Source organism: Balaenoptera ricei, chromosome 7, assembly GCF_028023285.1.
Source record: "Balaenoptera ricei isolate mBalRic1 chromosome 7, mBalRic1.hap2, whole genome shotgun sequence".
NCBI lineage: Eukaryota > Metazoa > Chordata > Mammalia > Artiodactyla > Balaenopteridae > Balaenoptera > Balaenoptera ricei.
In genome coordinates, this window is record NC_082645.1 from 73,285,085 (window position 1) to 73,300,648 (window position 15,564).

The 15,564-nt window shown below is 35.5% G+C and overlaps 1 protein-coding gene across 1 annotated transcript in view; it reads left to right on the forward strand.

Annotated features, from left to right (window-relative positions):
• Positions 1 to 13,053, forward strand: part of FSIP2 (fibrous sheath interacting protein 2) — a 129,866-nt gene extending 116,813 nt beyond the window's left edge. Inside the window, exons 20-23 of the mRNA XM_059928283.1 lie at positions 3,957 to 4,003; positions 7,108 to 7,151; positions 10,366 to 10,435; positions 12,925 to 13,053. Coding sequence (XP_059784266.1) covers positions 3,957 to 4,003; positions 7,108 to 7,151; positions 10,366 to 10,435; positions 12,925 to 13,049 — 286 coding nt within the window. The 3' untranslated portion in view covers positions 13,050 to 13,053. The remainder of the gene's footprint in view (positions 1 to 3,956; positions 4,004 to 7,107; positions 7,152 to 10,365; positions 10,436 to 12,924) is intronic.
• Positions 13,054 to 15,564: the final 2,511 nt, after the last annotated feature.

Consider the following 15,564-nt stretch of genomic DNA (forward strand, 5'->3'; position numbering starts at 1 on the left):
AGAGACATGGAAGGACCGAGAGATGGTCATACAGAGTGAAGTAAGTCGGAAAGAGAAAAACAAATATAGTATAATATCACTTATATGTGGAATCTATAAAAATGTACAGATGAACTTACAGGCAAAGCAGAAATAGAGTCACATAAGTAGAGAACAAATTTATGGTTACCAAGGGGAGAAGGGTGGGGTGGGATGAATTGGGAGATTGGGATTGACATATATACACTACTATGTATAAAACAGATAACTATTGAGAACGTACTGTTTAGCACAGGGAACTCTACTCAATGATCTGTGGTGACCTAAATGGGAAGGAAATCTAAAAAGAGTGGATATATGTATACGTATAACTGACTCACTGTGCTGTACAGCAGAAGCTAACACAACATTGTAAAGCAACTATACTCCAATAAAAAAGAAAAAAGATCTTATAATAACAACCTAACATTACATCTTAAATACCTACCTAGAAAAAGAAAAATAAGCTAAACTCAAAACTATTAGATGGGAGGAAATAATAAAGATTAAAGTAGAGATAAACAAAATAAGAGAATAGAAAAATAAAATCAGTGAAACCAAGAGTTGGTTCTTCAAAACGTTGATAAAATTGACAAATTTTAGCTACATTGCCTAAGGAAAAAAAAGAGAAGACTCAAATAGCTAAAATCATAAGTGAAAGAAGAGACATTATAACTGATTTTACAGAAATAAAAAGAATTATAAGAGTACTATGATTTTACAGAAATAAAAAGAATTATAAGAGTACTATTAACAATTGTATGCCAACAAATTGGATAATCTAAATGAAATAGACAAATTCCTAAAAACATGACCTACCAAGATTGATTCATGAAAAAATGGAAAAATCTGAAGAAACCTATAACTAGTAAAGAAATTGAATCAGTAATTAAGAAGCTCCTAACAAAGAAAAACTCAGGACCAGATGATTTCATTGGTGAATTGTAGCAAACATTTAAAGGAGAATTAAAACCAATCCTCCTCAAGCTATTGATGTAAAGTAAACTTCCTCCAAACAAAACAAGAACAAACCTCTTCAAGCTATTGATACAAAAATCTTCAACAAAATACTAGTAAACAGAATTCAATAGCAGATTAAAATGATTATACACTGGGCTTCCCTGGTGGCACAGTGGTTGAGAATCTGCCTGCCAATGCAGGGGACACAGGTTCAAGCCCTGGTCTGGGAAGATCCCACATGCCGTGGAGCAACTAGGCCCGTGAGCCACAGCTACTGAGCCTGCGCGTCTGGAGCCTGTGCTCCGCAACAAGAGAAGCCACGACAGTGAGAGGCCCGCGCATCGCGATGAGGAGTGGCCCCCACTTGCCACAACTAGAGAAAGCCCTCGCACAGAAATGAAGACCCAACACAGCCATAAATAAATAAATAAATAAACAAATACTTAAAAAAAAAAATGATTATACACTATGACTAAGGTTGATTTATCCCAGGAATACAAGGGAAGTTCAACATATGAGAATCAGTCAGTGTAACACAAGACATTAACAGGATGAAGGAAAAAGAAACACATTCTTATCTAAACTAATGGAGGAAAAACCATTTAACAAAATTCAACACCTTTTCATGATAATGACACTTAACAAACTAGAAATAAGAGGAAATTACCTTGAAATAATAAAAGCCATATATGGAAAAACTACAACTAACATTATTATACTCAGGGTGAAATCCTGAAGGATTTTCCTCTAAGCTCAGGAAAAAGACAAGGGTGCCCACTCTTATCACTTCTGTTGAGTATATTACCAGAAGTCCTAGCCAGAGCAATTAGGCAAGAAATAAAAGGCATCTAAATTGGATGAGAAGTAAAGTGAGCTCTGTTCAAAGATGGCATTATCTTATATGTAGAAAACCCTAAAGATTCCATACAAAAAAGAAAACTTTTAGAACAAATAAATGAATTCATCAAAGTTGCTGGATATAGAATCAACAAAGAAGAAGACAATTGCATTTCTATACACTAACAATGAACAATCCAAAAACGAAGTTAAGAAAAATTCAATCCGCACTAGTATCAAACAGAATAAAATATTTAGGAATAGACTTACCAAGCGGCAAAAGATTTGTACACCGAAAACTACAAAACATGCCTAAAGGAAATTAAAGGAGACACAGATTAATGGAAATAGTCCGTTAAGATTTCAATATTACCCAAAGGATTCTACAGATTAAATGAATCCTTATAAAAATACTTAATGACCTTTTTCTGCAGGAAAAGAAAAAATTCATTCTAGAATTATATAGTATCTCAAAGGACTCCTAACAGCCAAAACAATCTTGAAAAGGAAGAACATACTTGGACTTCCTAATTTCAAAACTTACTACAGAGCTATGGTAATCAAAACAGTGTGGTGCCGACATGAAGACAGATATGTAGACCAGTGGAATAGAATAAAGAGCCCAGAAACAAATCCTTAATATATGGTCAAATAATTTTTGATAAGCATGCCAAGACCATCCAATGGAGAAAAAACAGTCTTTTCAACAAATAGTGTTGGGAAAACTAGATAACCACACACAAACAAAAATGAAGTTAGACCCTTACCTTATACTGTGTATAAAAACTAATTCAAAATGGATCAAAGACCTACATAAAACTATAGAACTCTTATAAGAAAACATAGGGGGAAAGCCCCATGACACTGGATTTGATAATAGTTTCTTGGATATGATACTAAAAGCACAAGCAGTAAAAGAAAAATTAGATAAGTTTGACTTTACCAAAATTAAAAACTTTTGTGCTTCAAAGGACAGAGTGAAAAGTCAGCACAAAGAATGGGAGAAAATATTTGCAAGTCATATGTCTGATAAGGGATTACTATCCAGAATATATAAAGAACTCCTATAACTCAACAACAGCAAAAAACCAAACAACCTGATTAAAAATTGGGTAAGGGACTTGAATAGATACTTCTACAAAGAGGATGTACAAATGGGCAATAAGCACGTGAAAAGATCTTCAACATCACTAATCATTAGGGAAATGCAAGTCAAAACCATAATGAGATGCCATTGCACACCCATCAGGATAGCTATTATCAAAAAAATTTTCAGAAAATAACACGTTGGCAAGAATGTGAAGAAACTGGAACCCTTGTACAATGCTGCTGGGAATTTAAAATGGTGCAGTCACTATGGAAAACAGTGTGAGAGTTTCTCTAAAAAGATAAATATATAGAGTAACCGTATGATCCAGCAATTCTACTTCTGGGTATATACCCCAAAGAATTGAAAACGGGGACTTAAGCAGATATTTTTACACTCATATTCATAGCATCATTATTCACAATAGCCAAATCATGGAAGCAGCACAAGAGTCCATTGATGAATGAATGGAAAAACAAAATATGGTACATACATTCAGTAGAATATTATTCAGTTTTAGAAAGGAAGGACATCCTGACACATGCTATATGTCACCTTGAAGACATTATGCTAAGTGAATAAGTCAGTCTCAAAATGACAAATATTACATGATTCCACTTATATGAGATACCTAAGTAGTCAAATCACAGAGGCAGAAGGTAGAAGATTAGTTCCAGGGGATGGAGAGAGAGGAATATGTGGTGTTAGTATTTAGGAGTACAGAGTTTCAATTGGGGAAAATGAAAAAGTTCTATAGATGAATGGTGGTGATGGTTGCACAATAATGTGAATGTACTCAAGCATAGAACTGTACACTTAAAAATGGTTAAGATGGTAAATTTTATGTTATGTGTATTTAACCAAAATTTTAAAAGTTGGGAAAAAAGAGTGAATTTAGAAATAATTTGCATTCAATTTGGAAACTCAGTGATACACTCTTCCAGGTTTACTTCCATATGAAGAATGACTGACAGATTGTTCTTTTACTTAACCAGTAATTTCTTGATTCATTAAATACACAAAAAAATTAAATATTTTTTTTCTTTTGTTTTAGTGAGACTGAAGACTGTATGGCAGATAAAAGTCCTAAAATTATGGAAGGTTGGATTTTTGTATTTCTTGATTTAAAGTAGAAAGTATTCAAAAGGACACTCTACTGCTTTGATCAGTTTTTTTAGTTATCAAACCTGAAGTTGATACATTTTTTTTTTCCTATGAGCTTACCTACTTTTAGAAATGATCTAATACTACATCATGCAGGTGTTAAAATAAGTCAGCTAGTTTGTCTTATTAATGATTTTGGTCAAGAATATGGTATGATAATATGAATTTATATTTACCATGCTCCTGTGAGAAATATTCACAAAATCAGGGTATATCATATGATAGTTTCTAGCTGAACCAGAACCCATGATACTAGGATTTAACAATTTCTTTGAGAAGTTATCCTTCATTTGTGCTTAACCCTATCAAAATGTACCCCAAAAAGCTTTTAAAGCTAAATTTATTTGCTTACATTTAAATATGGCTAGTATGGACCTCACTTTGTTGTTGTTTTTTAAATCTATAATTGTACTGACTGCTTAGAACATTTGTGTGTGAGGACTGTTTGGCACTCTGTTGAAACCTCAGATGATTAACATGGTTCTAACAATGGTAGCATGTCCAAGAGGTTAAGTGTCATGTTTACTATAAAGTGGCCTTGAAATTTGAACCACAGGTTTACCCTGGCTATTTCAAACATACAACTCACTCAGGTTGTTACTTAAGAAACATATTCTCTCAACGTGGAAGTGGAAATCATTTTTATTAAGATGGGATTCATAGAGTAACAGTAAGCATGCCAAAATTCTATAAATGTACCATAACCAGGGGTCAAAATAATCACTGTATGATTCCTGTATTATGGAATCCTAGGCTGCTAGAGTTGGACAGAAATACTTACTATAACGCCCCTCATTGTTTACATGAGGAAACTCAAGCTCAAGGTGAGAAAATGTCCAAGATTACTTTGAGTCAGAAGCAGAACAGTCTAGATCCCAATGCTCCTGACCCTAAATTCAGTGTTTTGTTTTTTCCAACCTTGTTGCAATGATCCAGCTTAATTCTTATATCCTTCAGTAATATTGCAGCTGTCCAATTCAATTGTTTATTCATTCATTCAAAGATTTTGCTGAGCACCTCCTTTGTGTTCTAAAATCCCATGTGTGAACAAAACTGACAAAGTCCTTGATCTCAAAGAATTTACATTGTAACTTGAGGCAGGGCATCAAAGATAATTCCAGGTATAAATATTTCCCATCTCATCTGGGACAAAAGCCAAGGAACTTACAATGGCTTGCAAAACCTTACATCATCTGGACATCACTCCAAACCCCTATTACCTCTCTAACCTCCTCCTCTGTTTCTCTTTCTGGCTCACCCTGCTCAGGCCTCACTGACCTTCTTGCTGTTCCTCAAATATTCCAGGAATTCAGGGTCTTTGCACTTGCTGATCCTCATGTAGTGCTCTTCCCTCTGCATCTACATTGCTCACTCCTCACCTTCAGAACTTTGCTCCAATGTCACCTTCTCAGTGACATCTTCTTTGACCACACTCTTTGAAATTGTAACTTCATTCTCAAGATGGCACTACATATTCCACTTCTTTGCTATTTTTCTCCCTAGCATTTATTACTATATGCCAGACTGTATGTTTTAATTAATTGTTTTTTCACTACCTCCCTCTAGAATGTAAGCTCCATGAAGATCACAGCTATATTTCCAAGAGCCTAAAACAGGCATACAGTAGGAGGAGGCAGTTAGTAAAATAGGAGAGACTATGGGAATCGAAGGAGGGTGCACAAGAATTCTGTCTTGGTTATGTTAAGGTATTAGATATTAGATATTTAAGTTGAGGTGTCACATAAGCAATAGGATATTTCAGTCTGGAGTTCAGTGACAAGCTTAGGGTTGAACACATACATTCCTAATTCTAGTTTATAGTTTTATATAGAATATGGGAGAAAATCTCAAATAAATCTGAGTATGTTAGATCCTGAATTAGCAGGAATTTTTCTGTGACTCTTCATCAAAACCAATTCCTAGTATATCCTGGAAAGTTGATAGCCATCTAACCTGGAAACATAAAAACTGGTGTTTGGAATAATAGTCCTGGTAGTAAACCCAAATGTCCTCAGTCACTTAAAAGCAAAAGTCAGTTCAGCTATATGCGATATAGAGTCAGATACTTTAGAAATATTATCAACCAACAATGAAATTTTACCAATTTTCTCAGATAAGTCAGATAATCAGCTCTTATCATATTTGAGTTAATTGAGGTTTTACTATTTTTTTCCAGAACCTACATTGACCCAAAGGGTAATTCAGAGAGTAATCACATGTGTTGACTCTTGATGATCACATGTCTATAAAATGCATACTTTTTACGTATGAGATATCTCGAGTCCTCTTTAGAGACAGGCAGGAAGATAGTATTATTCACATTCTACATAGGAGGAAACTGGGAGAGAAGTTAGATTAAATTTGCCAATATTCACACAGCTCTAAGTAGTGAAGCCAAGACTCAAACTCGGGTTTTCTGACTCCCTAACACGTTAGCTGGGGTCTTTATGAAACTTATCTCACAGTACCATTTCTACCTCCTTGGGTTGAATTCTTCTACTGGTGTCTTGACCTCCCCTGAAATTTAGGTAACTTTTAGCTCTGTGCAACTCCACAAGGTTTCTTCTTGGTATTGCCTCAAAATTCTCCTGATTTTCACTCAGAGTATTTCATAAGACTAGCACCTTCCTCTTTGTTCCAATTATCTGCTTTTAATTAGCTATGTAGAATCAAAGAGTGTTAAAGCTAGAAAGGCCCTTAGGAATCACCTACAGGGTAACTTCTCATTTTACATGTAAAATAAATAGGCCTGTAGGGATTGAGTGGCCATTCATAGATGTATACCTACTAAGTTTACAGAATCTGCCTTTCCTACTACATCACACTTCATCTTTCATAATTTCTAAAAGAAGGGCTAAGATATGCCACAGAATTCTAGAGATCTCACCTATTTCAGTTTTGTTCACATTGTCTGTACACTAAAAATAATAATAATTTCTTCTATCAGCCTAAATTCTATGACTTTTTGGTGAAAAACAATAAGATCAGATTTGTGTCAACACTATGCCTCAGAAAAAATACTATTTTTCCCCCCTCTACAGCAAGTTCTCAGGAACGAAGGCCAGAAAATTCAAACAATGTTAAGGTAAATATTTTTCAATATCCTCTAATTAGAATACATGGAGTCCAGGTGAACACAACCCAATTTTCAAGGTCAAACCAGGAACTATGTGGTGCTATTTGAGAGGCATCAGGAAGCATTCCCCTATTTGCAATTTCTTCATGCTCAGATCTCTCCTCCTGGCTGAGACTTGTCGGTGGTACCCAAGAAATCCATTAACTGTCACCTTAGGGTTAAGTTATCATTCCTTGCTTAAGTGCACAGGATAAGCCACTGTTCCTCCCTAGCACCTAACTGCAATTCCATTCCTTAACTCTGTTACTGCAGTCTCTGGAGGAAATCCTAGAGGGAGTGAGTCACTTGGTCCTGCCTAGGGCAGGTAGACCCAAGTGAGGGACTTGGTGGAGGCAGGGAGGAAATAAAAGCAAAAATGGAAGAGAGCAGTTTATAAGAAATAATTGCTGATTCCATCTATTTCTCTGTATTCCGAAGGACTGACTGTCTAAAGGCAGTTTTCCAAAAAGGCCCAGCTGTTCTCCAGTGTAAACTCAGAAAGTGTCCTCTTTGCTAAATCTTTTTAGAAAGCTTCCAATGAGTGCTCAAGCTACAAATCCTCTTCTGTTTTGTTTTGTTTCTTGGCTCAATTTAATCCCATTTTTAAGCAAATCTCCCCAACCCCATGATATTACAGTCCATCGATTATCCAGTCACTTCTCATTATCAGAGTAATTTTCAGAGCCATATCTTACAACTCATACTTAAGATAACTTTTGCCACATATCTAAAGATGCTGGGTTAGTTCCTCACTCAACCTAATCTTCATTTTTGAACATAAACATCTATTTGACAACCTCATGCTGCACTTAGGCCATATTTTCCAAGTAAAATCATATGGCACTAAAGGGGAGACAATGAATCTCTAGTCTGATGACAGGCCATTCCTTGTGCCAAAGTGAATTGCAGGCTAATCTGGACCCTTTTGGTTCTTGCCCTTTTCCTTGCTTACTGCTTTTTCCATGGTAAAACTATAACTAAAGTTGTTATTCAGTCCAGTTCTGAGTAAGGTAGAGTAAGCACATTCCACCTGTATCTCTCACTGATTAAAACTAAAAACTTTGGACAACTACTGAGGGTTCTGAAAAGTAAATAATATCAGGAGTTTGAGGAGGGAAATCAAAACTCAAAAAATAATACCATTATGAGTTTCCTGGGTTTTTTCCTCTCACATCTCCTAGCATAGACCCAGGGCAGTTCAAATCCTGTAATTATATAGAGGGAATGGATAAAATAAGAAAGCTCCAAGAGAATCCACTGCTCTCTTACCAGAATTAAGAAGAAGTTCCTATGAAATGGAAAATAGGGAAGCCCACTTTTTCCCCCTCTTCTGCCCCTGCCACAAGGTAAGTTTCAGCCATGAAGCTACACAACAATGGCAGCAAAGGCTGTGAGGCACTTAAGACTGAAAGAAAATCCTTCTGACCAGAGGAATTAGGAAAAAGGCTCCAGTAACCTGAAGAACATTAGGGGGAAACGTGCTACTTTTTTCTCTGCTTTCTCTTGTTAATTTACCCCAGACATGGATACAGTCATTGGATGTGTGAGACAGCACACAGGAAGGCTAGAAGCACACAGCATTCTAAGCATAGAATCAGAAAAGGGGACTGCTGAGAGTCAGAGACACTAAAAGGAATCAAAGAGAGGAGGGATATCAAAAAAGGAATCCCTCCAAATCTGTTTATAAATTGTCTCCTGAGATGTGCTTGCCAGGAACTGACCTGAAGTTCTATAGACAAAAGGCTATGAGAACTTGAACTACAGTATTAATAGTGGTATGCACTAAAAATTACCACCGAGACTTTGAAAACTGAACTTACACTGGAACCACATCCATAGAAGGCAGAGTAGGATGTGTGCTCTGAAACTTAATGGGTTAATTACGTACTTTAAAAAAATCAACCTTCTACAAAGGATTTTAACAGTTCTTAGAATCACATAAATTGTTTAAAATGCTCAGGATACAATCCAATATTACTTAACATACAAAGAACTAAGACAATGTCTACCACTTTCAAGGGAAAGGACAAGAGATGCCAACTCCAACATAGCCAAGATTTTGAAATTTTCAGACAAAAACCTTAAGTAATTTTAACAATGTTCCACGAAGTAATAGCAAATACTTCTGAATCTAATGCAACGCTAGAAGTTCTTAGCAGAACTTAAATATATTACTCATCTCATAAGTAGGGAGCATCTGCTCCCTACTTATAGATTAGGGATTATCAACTCTAATTCTCACAAATTAGAGCCATGATTTTTTTTTTAATATCAATATCTGCCCCACCCTCAAGGACTTCAATTCCAGTGGTGGTATGGGACCCAGGTATTCATATTTTTAAAAAATTTTCCACAGATAACTCTACTGTGAAGCCAACGCTGAGAATAAATTCTTTAGGTAGTCTCTGCTCCATTTTATTCTTTAGGCATCCTGTTCAAAATATTTCAATACATAAACTACCTCAAGTCCTTTTGGAGGAATTGTGGTAAATCTCATTAATATCTGGTAGTCTTTACATAATCTATATACAGTACATTTTATGTTACATGTATTTAGCCTTACTTCATTGACTTTTTTACTTTTTAAATTGCTAGCATTATAGAATAGTTACAGTGAAGCCCAGGTACCTGTCCCAGGCTATTTTATGCCTTTCTGGGAAAACTGCTCCCTTTGCCTTCAAATATATAATAAAGACCTACAGAGTAAAACCAGTACCTGAGCCATGTTCCCTGCCCTAGCTCCACACACCCACTTTACTTCTCTAGATTCCAAAATCGCTAAAATTTCCATAAAAGGAAACTGGGCTTATATAGTAAACATCCATTTTCCTTCTCTTATCTCTATTATCAGAAAAGAATTTATAACTTACTTCTCACTCCAATTCATCCAAAAGGGGAGGGGGGAGAGACAGAGCTGACATTTTTTGTCACTTTTAACATGCCTGAACCTTTAATCATCATTTGGTAGCCAAGGCCCATATCTATGATAAGGGTCAATCCTAGCCATCGTAATTGGCAAAAAGTAGGAGTCTAAGTCTCAGAGAATAATTACTTGTGACTGCAGAACACAGAAATTATATAAAATGCTGTAATGATTATGCTACATCTCTTGAGGATTTCTAGGTATCTCTAGTGTGTAGTATCCAACAAAAGATCCAGTTAATACTTTGTTTTGTCTTGGCAGTTTATCACCATATTTGAAGGAAACAAGAATATTCCTGGTAGTGTGAATTCCTCAAAAGAAGTCATTTCAGGTACAAAATATACTATCCTTTTAACATTACTCCTAGAATGGGTAGTTTCTTCCTTGCAGTATTGACATGTATTATCAATATGAGATTGCTATATGTAAAAATATAAATAGTAAGATATTATTTCCATTTGCAGTTTACTATGCAATTCTTAAACCAAAGGAGTAATAGATAACGGAACTAACGTTGAATAGGTATCAGCTATCTTCATTTTACTGAAGAGAAAGTGAGAGTAGGTTACTCAAGGTCACCCCAAGCTAGTAAGCTGCAGAGCTGGGATTCAAATACAGATCTGCCCGACTTCAAAGCCTAAGCTCATTCAACATGACAACAGTTCACAGGAGCTAGATAGGTAACAAACAAGAGCAGTATGTTGAGCAGGGGTCTGTGGTCCACTGGAGATGGCATGCCCCATTTAAAGAAGGGAGCTGTTACTCAGGTCCAGTCATTGGCATGCTGGATTGTTGCCAGGCCTTCTAATTCAGGTCCTAGCATTTTTCAAAAGAAACTGGAAATGGAAGTTCTATGTGAAAATTCCTGACTTTCAGGTTTTATCAAGTAATGCAAAACACTTTATGGACCAAACCAAACTTGTTCATATCTCCTACACCGTATTATATTCCCTCTGCAAGTCTTACAGCCCTAATTTACAAATGAGAAAATGGAGGTAAATAACTGTCTGAGGTTATACAGCCAACAAATGGAGACCTTTTAGGGCTCAAAAACATATCTTCTGACTCTGACCCAACATTCTTTCTTCCCTCTACATTGTGGTTCCATATAGTTGCCATTGCATCCCAGAATTGTGTCCTCAATGACAAAGATAGCTTAAAGTTTTACTGTGAAAAGAGCTACTAACTGATAAACACAAGGGTTCACTATTCTCTCTGGGGATGATGCTATTAACCTAGGACACCAGCAACCCACCAGTCATCTAATAGTGAATGTGGATTTGGGTAGTGTCTTCATTGTGTTTCTAGGAACTGCTTTATACTGGAACCACCCAGAATACTTTTTTTTTGTTTGTTTGTCTTTTTAATTGCAGTATAGTTGCTTTACAATGTTGTGTTAGTTTCTGCTGCACAGCAAAGCGAATCAGTTATACATATACATATATCCCCTCCTTTTTTGGATTTCCTTCCCCTTTAGGTCACAACAGAGCCTTGAGTAGAGGGTGTCTTTGATCAGCATCAGGCAGTGCTCACTGCTGAGAGAGAGCACCCATTGTAGCAACAAGCCTGGTCCCTCAGGGCAGTCTGTGTGTGCCTCAGGGGCACAGGGGTTGGGGGGAACTGCATGTGAGTACAATGGACCCTCTCTAGCTGGCTAAGTTAGCATCTTGGAGTAATGATGCCCAGGAATCTGCATTTTTAACAAGGCCACCAAGTTTTCAGAACATTAACTCTTACCTCTCCAATGAGAATTTCAGAAGCCTTGTATCAATGCCTCGGTCGTGTTAGTAAAAATTTTATCTTGCCTTTTCAGAATATACATCTTTCTCTTTCATTCATGCTTTTGTCTTGTCTGCTGCAGATTTTGGCTTTTTCCTTTTTATAGCACAGTAAAAACCTAAACATACATTTTTATTCTTTATTCTGTTGGCTTTCTTAGTTTTAAATCTGCTGTTGGCTATCTTAGCTTTAACAATAGAAGATTACCTTGCTAGAAAAGACAAATCTAGGTAACTGCAAGAGGTATAGTCATGAACTTTGGCATGTACTGGAATTAAGAAAAGATGGGCTTTTACTATCATGTGTGTTTTCATGTCCTATCACATCCTATCATAAAGTTTCAGAAAAGTACATATTTACTTGTCTTTACATGTAAAATATTCATTTTGTTAAATTATAATATGATATTCTGAGAGTCCATGCCCTGAAGAAGTGGTATAGAAAAATGAATCCAAATGGAAATTTTTATTATCTATACAGTCTTCTGTCACATGACAAAAAAAAAAAAAAAAAACACTTGAAGTTAGTCAACTAAAAATTTACCCAAAGTGGTAAGAAATTATAGCAGTTTTAATGCACTTCTGTTTTCAAGTGAGCACTCTGAAATAGACACCCTCACTGTATAGCATTGAAAGTTACTTTCCCATGTGAGTTTAGCTCATCAGACTTTTTCAGAGGTGTTTCTGCTAGAAAAAGAAAGGTATTCTTTGTACACCTGATTAACGAAGTATCAGAGTGCAGCATATAATAATGCCATGAGAGTCAGAAAGCTGTTCCCTGTCCAAGCTTGGCCACTCCTCATGTGACCTTAGGCAAGGTTTCTGACCTCGCCAAGATTCATATACAAAAATGGAGATATTTTTCCTGTTTCCTTCACAGGAGTGTTGGAAGAATCAAATCAAAAGAATCTTTCTTTTTTAATCCCATAAATTATTCTATAAATGTCAGTTTTTGAATTCTAAATCATCAATTGTATAGTATGGCTGCCTCAACTAGAATGTCTAATAAATATCTATACTACTTTTTTTGCTTTGTCCACAGAAACTCCCAAGCCTAGTATTCCTAAACAAGGATCTAAAATGCTGGCAAAGGTATCTTCAGCTCTGTCAAAGGTGTTTTCTCGAACTAACACCAATATTTCCAAATCTTCCTCACCACCTCACTAGGACAAGCACTGAAGTTTCTATACCTGATGTAACTATGCTTACTTCCCTTAGAAAATAAAATGTTTTTTAAAACATAACATAGTGTCCTGTAAGATGATTCTTGTAATGCTGAGCAAAATATTAAAAGCAAGAGAAGTATATTAGAGACCTGGGTGAGAGAAAGTTTTGATAATGCTTTTGATAAGCATTTTGGTATAAGAAGATGCTGAGTGCTAGTATTATTCAATACATACATGCCATGAAGATAAAGAGACAAAAAGTGTACCTAGTAAACCAGTTAGCCCTCATTACCCATCAGAAAATGAACTTGAATTTTTCCTGTTAAATTTTTAGAGGGTATGTTCACCAGAATAGTTAGCAAACTGAGATGAAACTCAAGCTTAATTCTATGACACAGCTATGAAACTGATTGGTTCACTATAAAAGATGTATTTGGATGTTCAAATAAAAGTATCTATACCACCTGCAGATAAAATTTCATCAGTTTATAAAACACCTCCCAAAAAGATCCAACTATGGATAAAGCACCATCAAGAAGTAAAGAATTATTGTGCATAAAATATTATATATACATAAAATGACCCCATGACTAAAAAACCCTTTTCTGACAAGGTACCTTCTGTGGATAAAATACCATCAATACACAAATTGTTGGTCAATAAAGTTATTAAATCCTTTATATAGATACCTTATATGAATATAGATACAAAGATTCTATTTGTAAGAACATAAAAAGCACTGAGGAAAACTTAACAAGATGGATAGCTAGTGCTATCTATTTTTTTCAAAATCAGTTAACTTGCTACTTTGTGACATGGATCCAACTTCGTTCAGCATGTTTGCCTCTGGATTCTAAAAGTCTTGTTTAAAAGATAAAAAAGGTGGACCAAACTGTAAAGAATTTCAGTCATCATCACTATCTACCCTAATGCTGACTCATACATTTTTAGAGAATGTGGTACCTTTTATCTATAATCTTCTTGACAGTAGCCAGCGCTAAAGCAGAAATATCTGAGAAAATTTTGTTTTACAAAATTGGATTTCCTTTAATAAAGTTAGTCAGTGAGGTTATGACAGATAGCTCCAGAGGGAAAAAATGTAATTATAAAGAATTTTTACATTCCAGTGATGATGAAGCTACTCAGTTAGTAATGTAGTCTATTTATAATAATCTCTTATAAATTATTTGATCTCAAAGATCATACAAAATGATGTACCCTATAGATGTAGACCTTTTCAAAAATGATAGTTGATGAGAAATGACTGGCGGTCCAGATCAAAACAATTTTCAGGAGAACTAATTCTTCCAGTGTGCATAAATTGACAGTGGTATTGAAAGTATCCTTAAAGATGTCGTCCAAACAAACCACTGATGCTCCCCAGCTTCAGAAATCACACACTTTTAGGTTGCCTTTTAACATAACAGAAGATTTTAGTGTAAAATTTTTTATCAAAGTTCTCATCCATGTTTTCAAAAGTTGAAAAGGAAATAAGCAAATCTTTAGCAGCTGAAATGCATTCTGATTTTAAGGCATTCTGGTTCACATATGTCTCTAATTAAAGATATAACATATAAGAGTTAATGTACTCTCTGATAGAAGGTTTTTAATGATAAAGGAGATTTCCAATTCTCTCCAACTCGAGAAAGAAGCATAAAGTTCAGAATTCTTGAAGCTGTCAAATTATGGCAAAAGTGGTTTAAATTATTGATAAATTTAAGTTCTAGGAAAAACCTTAATCCCGAAAAGCTTCTGTTATATGTCATGTGTTAAATGAAACTTTGTGACTGTTTAGATAACTTAGTGGGAAAAAATGCATTTTACCTGATAAAATCTGTAGTAGCTTAAATTTCTATAAGTAATGAGCTTTTGATTCTGAAGAATACCTCTTAATCCATAAGGCATGGGAATGAGTTCTCAGGTTGTTGACTCTGTTTCTGTTGTACAGAGGCTGGCAAACCTTTTATGTGAAGGGCTAGATAGTAAACATCCTACTTTTGCAGGGCATAATGGTCTCTGTCAAAACTATTTCATTAGGCCTTGCTAGCACAAAAGCAACCATAGACAATATATGAACAAGTGAATGTGGGTGGAATTCAATGAATATTTATGAAAAGTAAAATTTGAGGGTTTTTTTACATTTTTATACCCCAAAACATCATTTTTTTCCAGTGATTAAAAACTTATAAAACCATTCTTACTTTGCAGGCTCGTCAAAAATAGATGGCAGGCCAGGTTTACCCCATGGGTGGCAGTTTCCTGACTCATGTACTATGAAAATTTGGGACCCATAAACTAACTGAGTTTGATATTAAAGGCACATATATTTCTAAAAACAATGAACTTTGGGAGTTCCCTGGCAGTCCAGTGGTTAGGACTTGGAGCTTTCATTGCTGAGGGCCTGGGTTCAATCCCTGGTCAGGGAACTAAAATCCCACAATCCGTGCAGTGAGGCCAAACAAACAAAAGCAATGAATTTTACTAGGGAAGTTTCAAATTTTATTACAAAAAATTAA